Source organism: Eucalyptus grandis, chromosome 10 (assembly GCF_016545825.1).
Source record: "Eucalyptus grandis isolate ANBG69807.140 chromosome 10, ASM1654582v1, whole genome shotgun sequence".
NCBI lineage: Eukaryota > Viridiplantae > Streptophyta > Magnoliopsida > Myrtales > Myrtaceae > Eucalyptus > Eucalyptus grandis.
The window spans coordinates 37,263,655-37,279,592 of NC_052621.1; the positions used below are offsets into that span (position 1 = coordinate 37,263,655).

Below are 15,938 nucleotides of genomic sequence, written 5' to 3' on the forward strand. Positions count from 1 at the left end.
AAATATTCTGCGGCATTTCAGAGTGTGTAAGAACAGTGTACCATGGCTAGTACTCAAACGACAGCAAAGTGACCAATGAAATGTATACGGTGAGAGTCCTTTGATTGTGGAAAAGTGGTGTTGAAAGAGTCCATCGGTTTGCCATGGCCCAGTCCATGCAGCTTGGGCCCAAATGGGCTTGAGAGCTCCTACACCTCAAAATTTATAATTAGGTCTATATGAGATCATGCTCGATTATACCACGAGTATCAACTAAATTAAGGAATGAACATCGGTCTAGGGTCAATCTTGGACTAATCTTAAATCGGCCCAACCCTATCGGTCCTAATCCGATTCGTAGGGGGACTAGGTTGGTCCTTGATACCGGGATCCTTCCATTAGCACTGTGTGGGTTAGTCCTCAGTCCTGAGAATTTAAATTCGATTTAATCCGGACCAATACTAACTATATATAATATATATCTAAAATACATTATATATCTATATATCTAATATATTTTTAATTTTTTATATAAAAAAAATCATAAATCAAATAATGTCAACGGTATTAAATGCTCTTTAGTAAGGAGTCCGAGTAATTTTACAATTTCTTTAATAGCATAAACTTTTAATATCTTTTATTGAATCAACAACCATAATTTACGAATGAGGAAAATGTCTCTACAAGGAATCCTCACCCCTCACAAAAAGGTGTAAATAACTGTCTTTTGGGATTCTTTCCAGTACTCATTGTTTTTTTCTGTCTTCTTTGTTCTCTTAATTTACAATTTGCCAAAATCGAAAAAAAAAAAAAACTTTTTGCTCGCCTCACTTGACATTCTACCCCACTTGATCTTTTTATTGAACCCATTGAGTCGCGGTCCTCAATCAAAAATTTAAAAAAAAATTTTCGTTAATCTTCCTCATAGTGTTTTTTCCTGTCTTCTTTGTCCTCTTAATTTACAATTTGCCAAAATCGAAAAAAAAAAAAAAAAATAGAAACTTTTATGCTTCCCTCACTTGACATTCTACTTGCGCCGCTCATATCTTTTTATTGAATCCATTGAGTCAGTTCGGCCCTCAGTACAAAAAATAAAAAAAAAATAAAAAAAAATAAAAAGATTATCGGTTGGTCCCGAGTTCACCTTGGAAGCGGAACAAACTTATTGGATTGATTCGGTCTTTGATCCTGTGCTCTAGAATCGGTCCTTGAAAAATTGAGGACCAATATTGTAGGTTGATCCTAAAGTTAAGAGGTAGATCGGCCCAATCCGGACCATGCTCACCTATAACCAATTTTAGGCGATGCTTGTTTGTTTGAAAGAGCTTTTCTTCCTAGAATCACGCCATCAAGCTATATTAATACCCTACAAACTATATCCCACCATCATATTATGACATGTCACAATATATGACATGCCAAGGTGATATCATATAAGAAATTAATCAAATATTTGTATATTTATCATGCTCGTTGCTGAATCTATAAACATGGGGTTTAGCATTATATTTGCTCTTATCTCCTGTTTGAAACTTTAGATCTGCAGAAGTGAGATTTCTCAATAATGTTGATGACAATTGACAACTAATCAAGACCCTCGCTGGCAGATTGGCACACAAAGTTCAACTGTTTTTCCATTTTCAGATTCTAAGATCCTCTCCAAAGACAATTTGCGCATTAGCGTACCATTCGATTCCTACGAGGTTGGCAATGGCCTTCACTTCACTCACATCCAAATCAAGAACTCTGCACTCTCTCTTCCACGCTCTGCGCAACCGGCCCTTCTGTGTCCTCGCTCCGTCGCCCCGCACTCCGCATTTCGCATCCGACCCACCATTGCCCGAGCTCGTCAACGACGTCTCCCGCGTCCTCAGCGACAACCGCAACCCTCACCACGATTTGGAACGCTCCCTGACCGCCTTCTCCGCGCAGATATCCGCGAACTTGGTCGAGCAAGTCCTCAAGCGCTGCAAAAATCTCGGCTTTTCTGCTCACAGGTTCTTTCTCTGGGCCAAGAAACTCCCGGGCTTCGAACACAGCCCCGAGAGCTACAGGATCCTGGTCGATGTGCTCGGGAGCAGCAAGCAGTTCGCTTTGCTGTGGGATTTTCTGAGGGAGATGAAAGACTCGGGGAGTTTGGAGCTGAACCCAGAAATCTTTTTTATTGTTTTCAGAGGTTATAGTAGAGCCAACTTGCCCGGTGATGCTATAAGGGCCTTCGGTAGAATGAGTGAGTTTGGTATTGAGCCGAGTACTGCTGATTTCGACCAACTTTTGTTTGTTCTATGTAAGAGGAAGCATTTGAAGCATGCTCAGCAGTTCTTCGACAAAGCTAAGGTTGAGTTTGAACCGAGTGTGAAGAGTTACAGCATTCTGATCAGAGGGTGGGGCGATATAGGCGAAGTGAATGAAGCACGTAGACTGTTCGATGAAATGCTGCAGAGGGGTTGTTCGTTGGATGTTCAGGCATGGAACAGCTTACTGGAGGCTTTGTGCAAAGGAGGCAATGTGGATGAAGCATATACTATTTTCAGGGAGATGGGTCCAAAAGGGTTTGAACCAGATGCTTCTACGTACTCGATATTCATCCGTGCATACTGCGAAGCGAACGACTTGCATTCGGTTTTCAGGGTGCTCGACAGAATGAGGAGATATAACCTCGTGTCTAATGTGTATACTTACAATTGCATAATACATAAACTATGCAAGAATGAGAAGGTTGAAGAGGCTTACCAATTGCTAGATGAGATGATCGAAGGAGGGGTCAATCCAGATGCATGGAGTTACAATGCTATCCAAGCTTACCACTGCGATCACAATGAAGTCAATATGGCTCTCAGACTGTTATCTAGAATGAAGCGAGAGAATTGTGTGCCGGACCGGCACAGTTACAACATGGTACTCAAAATGCTGATCAGAGTGGGGCGATTTGATAGGGCAGAAGATGTTTGGCACAGTATGGGAAAGGTAGGATTTTATCCTTCGGTCTCGACTTACTCCGTTATGGTCCATGGTCTGTGCAAGAAGAAGGGCAAATTGGAGGAGGCTTGTAGATATTTTGAGATGATGATTGATGAAGGAATACCTCCATATTCTTCTACAGTGGAGATGTTGAGAAATCGACTTCTAGGTTTGGGCCTCTTGGAGCATATTGATGTTCTAGCTGGGAAGATGGATCGTAGCACTTGTTGCTCAGTGAAAGAGTTCGCAAGCATGATGAGAGGTAACAAGGTGGGTGAAAGATGGAGAAGAGAAGAAACTGAGCCCGAAAGTGAGTGAATTTGAGATACAATTAGAGCTGTGACAGCCTCACAGGTTCTTGGAGAGCATCTTATTCCATGTACCAGAACTCGTGGTCGTCACGACCCACATAATTATGCCATGTCGACAGCACAAGCTGAGAAAGTTAGAGAGTTACCATAAAAGGATGTGTCTACTTGACAGCAGATTTTTAAAGGCACCTCCCCAAGTTGGCAGGTTAATTGAAACTGGAAGAGTTTCTGTTAACAAAAACATTGATTGTTTTATTTTCGACTTGCAAGTAGATTGGAAATAAGGAGCTTGCAACTAATGGAAGAGGAGTCACTAATTCTCATTTTCTCAATCACCTTTATGGAGTGTGATTGACATGCTTTGATGTTGAACGAAAACCTTTGTCTTCCAAAAACTAAATGAAGAAATTCTCATGCTCCCACCAAGAAGGGGAAAAAAAACCCAGTATACGAAATCTTTATCTCCTCTCATAGCTGTGCATTACAGTATATACAGTTGTATCAAAGAAATTGGTCTTTTGATTGATGAGGCTTGCCTTCATCAGGAATCAACTTAACATTCCCACATAAAGCTTGCTTTACAGCTGAACAGCTGCTCTGAATATGTAATCGGCAAATAGTCCCGCCTCAAAACCTATTGAGTCATTGAGCAAAGCAACCCGACCTGGCTAGCACTCCATTTAAACCGCTTGCCTGGTCATAATGCTTATATTTATCAAAGACAAGCTGTTTCCTGCAGCTATCAACATTTGTTATGCTCCAGGATCAATGGAAGAATCATTTGCAGTAAGCAGCATCAAAGTTTCTGCAAAAAAACCCTAATTTGATGTTAATCTTATGACAAAAGCAGCTGCTATTATATTCATTCACCAAAAGATTGCAATAAGAGAAGCATCTACCATCATCGAATCCAACTTATTGACAAGAGTGAAGCAGCTCCCCCAAAACTGCAGAGGAACCATCAGATGACGGTTCAAAACCAGATGGGACTTGACTTCACCTGAAAGGCGTTTTAAGTTTACAGTCCTCACTCTGGAGAAGGCAACACTGAGACAGCAACGTCAATGCATATCTATGGAATTGCCCCCAGGCCACAAAACTTTCTGTCCTAGAAACACACTGAAGAATAAGGTCCTCTTATGTTACTCCCACCTCGTGCACATTTAGATCACAAGACCCATGGTTCGCCTCCAGAGTTTGTAAAACATAAGAAGCCTCTGAACTCCTTCCCTCATACAAGTAATTGTCCAACATCGATGAGTATTTTGAAGCTACCTTCAGAACCTCTTTGCTCAAATTGCATGGAATTAGACCCTTCCAGGCCTGTGATTGACCTTCTAAGAAAATCCCGTGAAGCAGAGAAGCCAATAAGACAGGATCAGGAAGTGATCCCTTCTTTGTCACCTTATCGTACAACATTAGAGCATCTTTAACCATTTTGTGCTGGCAAAGACAAATAAGTATAACACTGTAAGCAGCAGCTTGTGGTGCCCATTGGTCCAATGTCATATCTCTAAAAAGTTTAAGGGAAATACATTTCTTCCCTTGATATATATTAACTATCTCAGACGTCGAGCTAGATATGTTGTCGATGAGCCCATGGACAAGATAATTAAGTGTAACATCATTTGGACTGCAATTATTCTCCAGCATCAGTTCAAAAAAGGAGGCCGCTTTTTCAGGCCTTCCCTCCTTAAAAGAACTGCCTATTAGTATACTGTATGTTACCACATTAGGCTCTAAGCCAGAAGATTTCATTTCAAAAAATAAATCCTCAGCTCTATCAAGATTTTTACTGCAGCAAAACCCATCTATAAGAGAGGTATAGGTGACCACGTTTGGCTTGCATTTTCTCATAATCATCTGGCTGAACATACTCATTGCTTTGTCCAAGTCCAGCTGCTTTCCATACCCATCGATAATAGTGGTATAAGTAATCTCATCTGGCATGAGCCGCTCCTTTAACATTCCATGGAAATAAGACATTGCGTCCTTCATCATTCCGAGCCTGCAGTAGCCCTTAATCATCGCGTTGTACCCAACAACACCGAGATTCAGACCCTTCCTAATTGCAAATTCGAAAATATCCTTAGCTTCTGCGATTTTTTCATGTCTCGCATACCCATCAACTATAGTAACAAAAACATATTGGTCTGGGTCTATGTTGTGGTTAAGCATCTCCATGAGTAGCAACTTGGCAGCTTCAAGCCTGCTTTTCTTGCAAAGCCCACTCAGCAAGACATTGTATATACCTGCATCAGGGAAAACTCCCTTTTCCATCATTTTTCTGTATACTGTCAAGGCTACATCAATATCCCCATGGAGAACGGTTCCATGGATGAAAGCACCATAAGTAACCATGTCAGGCTTCTCTCCTCTTTCTGCAATATCAACGAGCAAATTGGATGCTTTCTCATATTCCCCTTGTCTGCAATACGCTAGTATCAGCGGAGTACAGGTTAACTTGTTTGATGAGAACCCTTTTCTAAGTGCCTTTCCAAGAAAACCCTCAGCTTCCCTCAGCCTCCAATCCTTACACAAAGAAGCAATCAAGATATTGTATGTCACAATGTCTGGTTCACAACCACTTCGAACCATATTTTCTACCATTTTCACAGCTTCTACTTCACGACCATGCCTGTAGAGACCATCAATAATCGTATTGTATATATACAGACTGACACCAAGACCCCTCTCCTCCATTTCAGTGATGAGCTTATCAACCAAATCAAATTTCCCTTCAATGCAAAAACCTCTGATCATGGACCCAAAAGTTTGCAGCGTGGGCAAAAAGCCTTTCGATATTGACTCTTTGAAAAGTGCGTGGGCCTTGTCAACATTCCCAATCTTAACATATCCATCAATAAGCGTATTATAAAAGACCACATTCGGTACACAACCATGTCCCCACCTATCCTGGATCATTTTCTCACCTTCCTCAACTTTGCCTTCGCTGCACAAACCCCTGACCATGATGCAAACACTAAAATTATCCACGGCGCCAACACCCTCCGCCTCCTCTCTAGCAAGCATTTCATCATAAACCCGACGGGCATCCCGCGTTCGCCCGTGATTCACGAGCGCGTTAAGCAAACAATTACAAGCGAAAACATCCGGCCAGCAACTGCAGACTTCCCGCATGGCATCGTAACTCCGAAGCGCCTGATGAACCATCCCGCAGTCCGCATACGAACGGATCAGCACATTCACGGCCTCGCGAGTCGGCTTAACGTCCTCTCCCATCATGCTCCCCTGCACCAACTCGATCTCCGGGAACAGCCGGCACTTGGCGAGGAGCTTCAACAGCGAGGAGTACCCGCTCTCCCCGAGCGACCCATGTCGCCGGCGCCGCTCGGACGCCCAATGGAAGAACCGCAGGGCCAAACCGGGGTCGTACACTCTATCAAACACGTGGTGGGCGACGTCGGAGACGAGGATTCCGGCCCCGGCGAAGTGGTCCCCGAGGGAATCCTGCCACTGGGGAGATGATGGGTCGCGGAGGATGCGGATGGCCTCGTTGACGAACCGCTTGAGGTGGGGTTTCGGGGAAGAGGAGGCGGTTGGGTTGCGAAGGGGTTTGATCCGGGCGAGAACGTTCTTCGACATGGGAAACAGAGAAGACGGAAGCTGTGCAGAGGGCAGGAAAGGCGGCACCTTGGAGTTCAGTCATTGACAGCGGGGTTAAGGACTTGGCGATTAGAGACGTTTTTTCCGGTTATTTCTGCAGCTTCGCGTCCGTGCGCCCGGGAAATCGATAGCTTCACTTCCTTTTCAAGATGTGAATTACACAACAGGAATTGAAATTTCAAATTCACCAAAAAAATATATATTATATATTATATATTTCTATAGAAAAGCAATTGTTATGTTATAAAGCTGTTTCGTGCAATTTGTCTTTTTTTTAATGTTATAGTGCTGCATGTACCCACGATAACATAACAAATAATTACCAACGGTTTTGTACTTAATTAAAACGTTTAGGCAAACATCGATCGTTAGTCGAGTTGCGCAATAGTCATCATAATGATTGGCCATGATTATTTGTCCAACCTAATGAAGATATATGTAAAACTCTTCTTGCATCTAGCTCCTTCACACGTCATCTTTATGGATTGATTCTTTAGTGCCATCAAGGGAAACAAAAATAGAATTTGTGACAGGTATACTGACATGTAAAAATGAGATGTATGCAAAAATCTATGATATATCAATTTGAGTATTGATTTAGCTTTTACGGGTACCGGTATGCTAAAGGAGTTAACAGCACAAGCCACGATTATCTAAACAAAGCAAGATTGGATAATTATTGGTCGTGAACACAATACAAGTTCATGATGAAATTAAGCAAAATTATTCGATTTCTAGTCAGTTCAAGTGCAACAATATATTGCCTAAGTACCATTCCTCTTCCTCCTACTCGCGCGAGTTTTCTCAGAAGTACATTCATCTTCAAAAATCCAGGCTTGCCACGTGAATAGATTTCAAAATCAATGTCTTGAAACTACACTTTGCAGAACGAAAATAGAAATCTATGCAAGACCTAAAGATCAAGGAGTGATGTGATTAGGAATTCGATGTTGATTAGTAATTCAACAAATCCATAAACAATGCACTATCATATTTGCCTTGGCAAGCAATTCTACAGAGGCTCTCAATGTTCCCTCATCGACTAGTCACTTGCTTGGCAAGTTCTGCTTGAGCTTGCGCCTTCATACGGATCCAGTTAATACCAATCAAATCTCATTCCCACATAGGTTGTACTGTACTCGAGCTGTAGACGGCATGGAGTCCAGTTAGAAATGCTGTGACTCTGAACAAAACACAAGTTTGTATAGGCAAATGAATAGCCCAAACTACGCGCTCCTCCACAGCTCTTTGGTGCATTCTCTTTGCAACTCCATCATCATGCCCGCCATAACCCCTTAGTAATTTATAAAAGATACCAAGTGGAAATGTTGCATGTTTGTGAATATACAATGCATCAACACAACACTGTTGGGAAGCCATGGCTTATAAACAACCTTATCTGTGACAAGAGTATGACTGAACCAATGGTCAGATCTCAAAGAATTACAGCATTTCCATGAAAACACAGCTAACAACAAAAAGTATCTCCATGTTGCTCTGGAACTTTCCACTTTCTCGAATTATTGATTATTCAACTTGAAGCCAAAGGCTGTATCAAAAGAATCTATCAATGCCGTGTGACTGAAATTGATGGAAAACAATTCTGGCTCAAACCTGTTGCATCAAAGTATTGATGGGGTATATAGTAAGCATTCATCTCCATAACAAGACAAGTGCTGAGGCTGAGGATTTAAGAGGTTGGTAGCAATCACTTATCTATTACCTTCATAGAGGAGCTAGGTCCATATTGCAGTGGCCGGATAATTGCCAGACAACCACCATGAAAGACTCAAGAGCGTGGTAAGGAAGCAAGTGCGAGAAGTCAGAACCAACCGTTTCTCTTAAAATGAAAGAGAAAAGGGTTGCATCTGTTGGTAATTTGCTATATGCTCTTGATCAGTATCCTAACAAAGGCAGCGGCATCCTTGTGGAAGTTGTATCGAGCTCGATCTCATCCTGTTGATCAGAACTTCTGCACTTATATTTGCATCACATTGAAGAAAATCAGAGAATTAGCAACATGTCTGATCTCTGTAAATAGATAAGATACAAAAAATAAGTGGATCCAACAAGCTGACAGAATTATTGCTTCAGCTAAAGGGATGCAAAGTTATTCCACACCAAAATCGTTAACCTAAGAAAACTTCAAGGCTTGAGGATTGAATTTCTCTCTTGCTTCATTTCCCAAAGAAAAGTTTAAAAGGCCCCGTAATTCCTATTTCCAATATGTCAAAAGGATTACAATATGATATGCCAGATGCATGGGCAAGCCTTCTTCCAAAAGGAAAGTTTAATTGCAGTATAGAAATTGCATTCCATGGCTACCAGTCTGAGCCATTCATGATATAAGGCCCATATGATCTGTTGATGAGTGCTTTCTTACTTTCCAGGTTCAATATCTATGTATGCAGTAATCAAATTCCAGTCCAAAATGGAAGAGGTTAACGTAATCGCGAACTAAATTCTCTGCATAATTTAACAAAATTCTTGATATTGCACAGCTTGTGTAATTACCTGAATTCTCCTTTTGTGAATTAATTTCATCAAATACGAAAAGACTACTGTTACAATAGACCTTGTACATGGGTACTTGCGAAGCCTTTATAAAAAAGTCAGACTAAAAGAAGCAATTCAGATTCAGAAACAAATCTAGCTTCCACCAAATGTGTGCTTAATACTACTCAGGGTGGACCTACTTTCAAAAACAGTAAAAAGAAACAGCATATTACTTGAAGATTCAAGCTTTTCTCACGGACGGATACTTAGGTAATCAAACATGGCTGCATGCATACTAAAAGTGAGCAAGGGAAATACGAGATATACCATGGTAGCTATTTTGACTAAGCCTTTCTCTCTCACCATGCCTTAAAACTCTGACCTTGAGGTATGGTCATCTTAAGTCCAACCACAAGGCCATGAAAAAGGCTGGTCACTCCATGCTAGATGTACTGAGAGCCTGACGAGGTCCCCCTGTGTCCATCGCCATCCATTCACATAAAAACGCTGAATAGACAAGCCCCCTGAGAAAACTCAGAAGTCAAATCTATCAGGACAAACACTGGGGACTGGAAACAATTTTGAGGTGGAAGGTAGTGTTAATGTCAAGTTAATCCTCTAATTCCCACAAAATAATTTTACATGGAAAAGTCTATGAAGCCACGGCTTTAAAATGCAAGGGCCTCTTCATGCTTATGCTCATGCACATGCCTGTGAAGAGGGAACGGGAGGGAGGGAGAGAGAAAAAGAGAGGGAGATTACATTACAAGCAATGGCAATCACATGGTTGTCATCCACCTGGAATACTCGTTTTGTAGCAAAAACCAAGATCATGAGCTGGAGAAACCCGTGTTCCATAGAATGATTATGATATACTCTAGCTCCTTTGATCTGATGTGATGACACCAAAGAGCTCTGAAATTTCAAGTTAGGCGTCACAGCTCTGATGGTCTGAAAATTTTTTAAGAGGTTCATCATCCACCCAAAATCATCTCTAGGATAATTTGGACTGAAAAGAGTCTATCTGAATCTCAGAAAAAGGTGGTCTCTTCTTCCGGGCCAGTGCTATGATCATCTTAGCTTTCCCAGGCTGCCCACTTTTCTTTAGGCCTTCAAGAAGTGCAATAATGGAATCGACGCTAGGAAACCAACTTTTTCGCATGCAGTCCTTACACATTGAATATGCCAAATCCAAATCGCCTCCCTTACAAAGGTAATGGATCATGGTCTGGTAAATCTTAATATTGGGTCTGTATCCGTGGCCATGTAACGCAGAATAAACCCTCTTGGCCATTTCAGGATATCCCGCAAGGAAGAACCCTTTAATCACCAAATTATATGTGACTTCATCAGGGTTAATCCCAATTTTGTTCATCAAAGCAGCCATCTTATGAGCATTCCAAGCTCTTCGCCTATTTACCAAGTACTGAATTCTAGCGTTGAAAGTTGCTAGATTTGGCAAACAACCCTTATGCACCATAAGATTCCACAAACCGTTACCAAGTTCCCACCTATTGTTCTTGTATGCTGCGGACAGTAGTGTAGTATATGTAACTATGTCTGGTATGATACAAGATTTCTCCATCTCTACCATGACTAAATAAGCCTTATCCAAAAAGGACATTTCACAGAACGCCTTAATAACAATGTTGAGAGAAATTATGTCCAGCTCTATACTAAACCTTTGTGGAACCTCACTAAGGAGGGCCTCAATAGCTATTAAATCACGGGCTTCTATCAAAACGTGCAATGTAGCATTGAAAGACTTGACAGACCTTCTACAACCAAACAAGTGCATGTCATAGAAAGTATTGAGCGCATGCTTAACCATTCCGGCCTTACCATACAGCATGATAATCCTCACAATGAACCCTTCACGGCGACCCTGTGGAAGGGCCTTCTGCTGCTCAAGCAATTGCTCGATGTAGTCAAACCGGCCAGCGCCTGCCAGCCTAGAAACCGTGTCTTCAAAAGCAAAACGGTTCTCAACAACGAGGCGGTTGTGAGCATTCGCCCTAAACAGGTGGAATAGCTTATCAGGGTCCCTTTCAGATTTAAGCTTCAGGAGAGCAGGTTCCTCTATTGTCTTTGCCTTATAAATATGGCTCGACACGGCTGAAGGACTACTACTGTTCGATGCAATCGTGGCGGTGGCGGCGACAGCGGCGGCATGGCAAAATCTGCGAACGGGACGCAGAGAAAGCATATTCTGGGATTCTCTTCACATGGAAACATACCCACCAAGCGAACTCAACAAACCAAGCACAAACTCCAGCCGCCGACAACGTTGGCTGCCCATAAATTAAACCCAAAAACACAAGAACCCGAATCCCCCCCACACACAAAGTCCAGCGCAATCACCCGCCAACATCAAAAATGCCTCCTTTCCAAGACTTCCCGTGAGCTCAATGCCGAATAACATATAACCCCGAGCAGCAGTATGCCTTTCTCTTATCTCACACCAAAAAGAATTCAAGAAATCAGCTGCTGCTGCAAGAACGTCCTCAATGTCAGACAAAAAGGGACAGAACAGAGCAACCATTCATCGTCCGAAACCGATTGAGAAACTGGGTTTTCTCGGGCTCGACATGAAGAACGGACGACGACCCAAGAGAAGCGAATCGGCGACGGGAAAAGGGTATCGGGAAATCACCGCGGAGCACGGCGGATCTGGGAGCGGCCCGAGCTCATTCCTGGTGGGCGCTCGGCGTCGCTCTGGATTTTTATTGAGGCTCTTCTTGATGGGGGAAGGGGTTTTGGGAGAAACGGAGGGGGTTTTGATGTGGGGATGCACGGTAAGCAACGGTGCACCTCCCTCTGAATCTTCTTCCTCCGCTGCGATTGGTCTACCCGGCTGGCTTCTTGGTGGGCTGCGTCGTGGCGTAACGGGGGCCCGGATAATTCATTGACATTTTTTTTTTAAAATTCGATGTTTATTTTCTTTTTTCCTAATTTTGAAACATTAACAGGCATTCGAACTTCAAATTTCTTTTTGACAAAAGAAACATTGATATCTTGAAATTTGTATGCCACACACCTAAAAATGCTATTTTCAACAAGATTATGGTCCGGAAATGATTCATTTGAGGCTTCGTTTGCTTTGGGAAAAAAATAAATAATTTGAAGAATATTTCTTTAAAAACGATCATTTATATCGCTTACTATAATGAATGGATAAAAAAAATTTTCATCATCCATGAAAATATTTAAGTATAAATTATTATGAATGATGAAAATATTTTTCTATTAACAAACTGTTTCAAGTAATCATTTAAAAAAAAAAAACATTCTCTAATCCATTCATTTTCTATAAAACAAATATAATGTAAATGAATAAACAAAAATCATCTTCCACTAGAGGAATGATAACGTAGGAAATATCAAGATGATCTTATTATGAAACTTTATAAGAATAATTACATGAATAATTCTTGAATTTTGACTCAATATGCAATGTGAACCCTAAACTTCAATTTGTTCAACATGGTCCTTTAACTCTAACTCAATGTGCAACTTAAAATTTGTTTAATATGGTACCTGAAGTTTTATTAAATGTTTAAAATAGTCATTTACTCATATTAAAATATTTCATTGTTATCTTGTCGTTAATGTAAGTTCAATAACAAATTCAAATATTTTCGTGTAGTTCAAGAATTAGTTTGAATATACACAAAAAATTTAAGAATCACATTGAATATATTTAAAATTTATGAATGATATTGCACTATGAACTAAAATCTAAGGACACTTTATATAAATTTAAAGTTTTAAAACACATTGCATGTTAAATTAAAGTTTATAGATTATTTGTGTCATTTTTCATATCAATCCGTTTTAGACAGGTTGGCCCTAGATATAATTGATTGCCACATGTTTTAATTAGTTACATTGCATGTAATATAAATGTCTAAGGTATTAACAAGATATAATAAAATCCCCTTGGATAATTTCTTATAGGGTCTCGACATCTTTCCATTCACACATAAGTTACTCATATTAATGGAAAAAAAAAATAATTTCCAATCAAAAAATCAATTCTTTGTCCAAAATATCGGTAACTTTCTCTTAACTTACCGCTATTGATCCACTATTGTAAAATGGTCCATGTATATCTAAATTAGCCACTTGAATGGGTGATAGCGATATTAAGTTAAATTTTTTTTATACTACTAGAAACCCACGGGAAATGGATCTTTTAAATTCAATATAATCAAAATAAAACCTAGTTAATCAGCAGTTGAAGCACATTACCCGCATTATCCTTTTTCTTGCAAATTTATGTGGTTATAAAACAAATAAAAGAGAACACAAATTATTATTATCATGCACATTTGGAAAATTAATTAATAAAATGGAAAAATAAAAATATTTACGTTCTGCGACTTTTTTATTTTTATTTTTTAATGCACGACCATCGCGGCCCAATTTCAATTCACCTTCCGCCGGAATTCTTCGCTGGCAAAACTCGCCGTTCCCCTCGATCCGTCGAACTCCCTGCGAATCTCCTTCTCCTTCTTCGTCTCTCCGGTCGCCGGAACCCTAAACAGCGGCGATGCTTCAGCACCAAATCTCGCATTCGCCGGCGAGGCTCGGCCTCACGAACCCCACCAGCTCCAGCTCGCCGTCCCTCTCGAACCCCAACCCCGCCAAATTCGCCGCCGCGGTGGCCGCCGCCGCCCACCAGCAGCCGCACCACCACCCCAACCTCCCCCCGCCTCCTCCTCCGCCGCCGCAGCCGCCGCCGCCGCCACCGTCCCGGCCACCTCCTCCACCCTCCTGTCCCTCCTCCCGCCCCTCCCGCGGGCCCAATCGCTCCTCCTCCAGATGTCCGCCCTCGCCTCGAAGCTCTTCGACGTCTCCCCCAACCGCGCCCTCTGGCTCTCCTCCTTCCGCGGCTCCCTCCCTTCCTTCCTCTCCGCCCAATCGCCGCCGCCGCCGCCCGCACAATCGCACGGCGCCGCCCTCCCCGAGCCGCCGCCCTCCTCGACGAAGGAGATCCTCGCCCTCTTCACCTCCCTCCAGACGCAGCTCTTCAAGGCCGTCGCGGAGCTCCAGGAGATCCTCGACCTCCAGGACGCCAGGCAGAAGCTCACCCGCGAGATCCGGTCCAACGACTCCGCCCTCCTCTCCTTCGCCAACCGCCTCAAGGACGCGGAGCACGTCCTCGACGTCCTGGTCGATGATTACGCCGACTATCGCCGCCCGAAGCGGTCGAGATCCGCCTCCGCCGCCGCGGAGGACGATGGGGACGATGATCTCGGCGGCGGCTCGACCACCACGGTCGCCTCGCGGCTGAATCTGTCCAACATCGTGTCCTACGCGCATAGGATCAGCTATACCACGTTCGCGCCGCCAGATTTCGGCGCGGGACAGGCTCCCCTTCGAGGAGCCCTGCCGCCGGCTCCCCAGGACGAGCAAATGCGCATCTCGCAGCTGTACAATGTGGAGGATATCCAGCTGCCGAAATCAGCCGTCCAGGATGATCACAAGGAGAGTATATCGATGGTCGAGCCAGCAAACCCGGATGTGCCGGCAATTCCAGGGTTACCAACGAACATCGTTATCCCGTCGGGCTGGAAACCGGGGATGCCGGTGGAATTGCCGACCGACTTGCCTGTTCCACCACCTGGATGGAAACCGGGCGATCCGATCGCATTGCCCCCGATGGACACCCTTCCTGTTCGCAGGCCCGAGGAGCCACAATTGCAACCGGTCGGTCCCCCAGGATTGCATAAGGAGCCTGAGACAATACAGGTCCGGCATGTCGACCTCGAACTCCCCGATAATTTCGATGACAGCAGTGACTACAGCAGCGACGATGCGAGCTCTGAAGACGACGAGTGAACTGATGTGGATGGGCCTTTGTAATCGATGGGCATTTTAGAACTAGTCTTGAGTGCTCCTTGTATGAACCTGATCATTTATATAGTAGGGTGTTCCTTTCTTACTGATAATTCTTTCAGAGGTTCGGATGATGCTACTCGAGAATATTTCGTCTCAAATCTCGAAACTTTGAACGATCGATTACAGGATCGGATCAGGATCAGAAATACATTGAGTAGTTCAAGATACTGGCAAGCTATAGCTTCTGTTGCTGATTTTTGTGCCGTGGTTTACAAGCTGCAAGCTGCATAAGTTGGGTTATTGCTCTCTGCTTGTGATCTCTTGAAATGTCTGAATTTGGATATGAAAGCTCCTATTGAATTTAGGGCTCTTGTTAGATGGAAGTTGAGACCTAAAGCCTTGGCCATTCTTGATGATCAACTTATTAACACGTGTTGCCAAGTTTCATCAAAATGAGTTATGGTAAAATCATCTTCAAAGTCCTACCCACTGTTCACTCAGATCGGGAAAGGAAACAATTGCACTCTGAGATTCTGTTTTTTGGAATCAAAGAGGTTTATTAGACCTTCTTGCACAATCGAAGTTCCAAATCCCTAACTTGTCTAAAATCGCGGTTTTGTGTTCTTCACATCATTTTGACTGTAATGAGCACTTCATCTCGCGTTTGTTTCCTGCTTACGCAGTCCTACCACAATGCTCCTTATGGAATGTCCTGAAAGG

The 15,938-nt window shown here is 42.7% G+C and overlaps 4 protein-coding genes across 9 annotated transcripts; 2 read left to right on the forward strand and 2 right to left on the reverse strand.

Annotated features, from left to right (window-relative positions):
- The first annotated feature begins 1,521 nt into the window (after positions 1-1,521).
- Positions 1,522-4,804, forward strand: LOC104423171 (pentatricopeptide repeat-containing protein At1g52640, mitochondrial). Its single transcript, XM_010035647.3, has one exon. It carries the CDS (start codon positions 1,690-1,692, stop codon positions 3,256-3,258), a length of 1,569 nt encoding a protein of 522 aa, XP_010033949.2. The 5' UTR covers positions 1,522-1,689; the 3' UTR covers positions 3,259-4,804.
- Positions 3,434-7,012, reverse strand: LOC104423172 (pentatricopeptide repeat-containing protein At1g52620). 3 transcript variants are annotated; one of them, XM_039302736.1, is made up of 3 exons: positions 4,151-7,012; positions 3,588-4,056; positions 3,434-3,479 (listed from the first exon to the last, which is right to left on the reverse strand). In XM_039302736.1, the coding sequence occupies exon 1, from the start codon at positions 6,855-6,857 to the stop codon at positions 4,389-4,391; it is 2,469 nt and encodes an 822-aa protein (XP_039158670.1). In that variant the 5' UTR covers positions 6,858-7,012; the 3' UTR covers positions 3,434-3,479; positions 3,588-4,056; positions 4,151-4,388. The 3 variants fall into 3 exon arrangements, with proteins under 3 accessions (XP_039158670.1, XP_039158671.1, XP_010033950.2); XM_039302737.1 differs by lacking the exon at positions 3,434-3,479 and having other exon boundaries at positions 3,548-4,056; positions 4,252-7,012; XM_010035648.3 differs by lacking the exon at positions 3,434-3,479 and having other exon boundaries at positions 3,548-4,056.
- A 695-nt stretch (positions 7,013-7,707) lies between these two features.
- Positions 7,708-12,136, reverse strand: LOC104423173 (pentatricopeptide repeat-containing protein At1g80150, mitochondrial). Of its 4 annotated transcripts, none has more exons than XM_010035650.3 (4): positions 10,137-12,136; positions 9,702-9,898; positions 8,602-8,850; positions 7,708-8,492 (listed from the first exon to the last, which is right to left on the reverse strand). In XM_010035650.3, exon 1 carries the CDS (start codon positions 11,578-11,580, stop codon positions 10,369-10,371), a length of 1,212 nt encoding a protein of 403 aa, XP_010033952.2. In that variant the 5' UTR covers positions 11,581-12,136; the 3' UTR covers positions 7,708-8,492; positions 8,602-8,850; positions 9,702-9,898; positions 10,137-10,368. The 4 variants fall into 4 exon arrangements, with proteins under 4 accessions (XP_010033952.2, XP_039159455.1, XP_010033954.2 ...); XM_039303521.1 differs by having other exon boundaries at positions 8,602-8,855; XM_010035652.3 differs by lacking the exon at positions 9,702-9,898.
- A 1,658-nt stretch (positions 12,137-13,794) lies between these two features.
- Positions 13,795-15,578, forward strand: LOC104423174 (mediator of RNA polymerase II transcription subunit 4). Its single transcript, XM_010035655.3, is given in 2 exon segments — positions 13,795-14,080; positions 14,083-15,578. Coding segments are annotated over 2 exon segments (1,290 nt in total). The 5' UTR covers positions 13,795-13,926; the 3' UTR covers positions 15,219-15,578.
- Positions 15,579-15,938: the final 360 nt, after the last annotated feature.

Bases quoted from the DNA above. Each gene is read 5' to 3' on its own strand.
- LOC104423171 (XM_010035647.3), top strand. From the start codon at position 1,690: ATGGCCTTCACTTCACTCACATCCAAATCAAGAACTCTGCACTCTCTC.
- LOC104423172 (XM_039302736.1), bottom strand. From the start codon at position 6,857: ATGTCGAAGAACGTTCTCGCCCGGATCAAACCCCTTCGCAACCCAACC.
- LOC104423173 (XM_010035652.3), bottom strand. From the start codon at position 11,580: ATGCTTTCTCTGCGTCCCGTTCGCAGATTTTGCCATGCCGCCGCTGTC.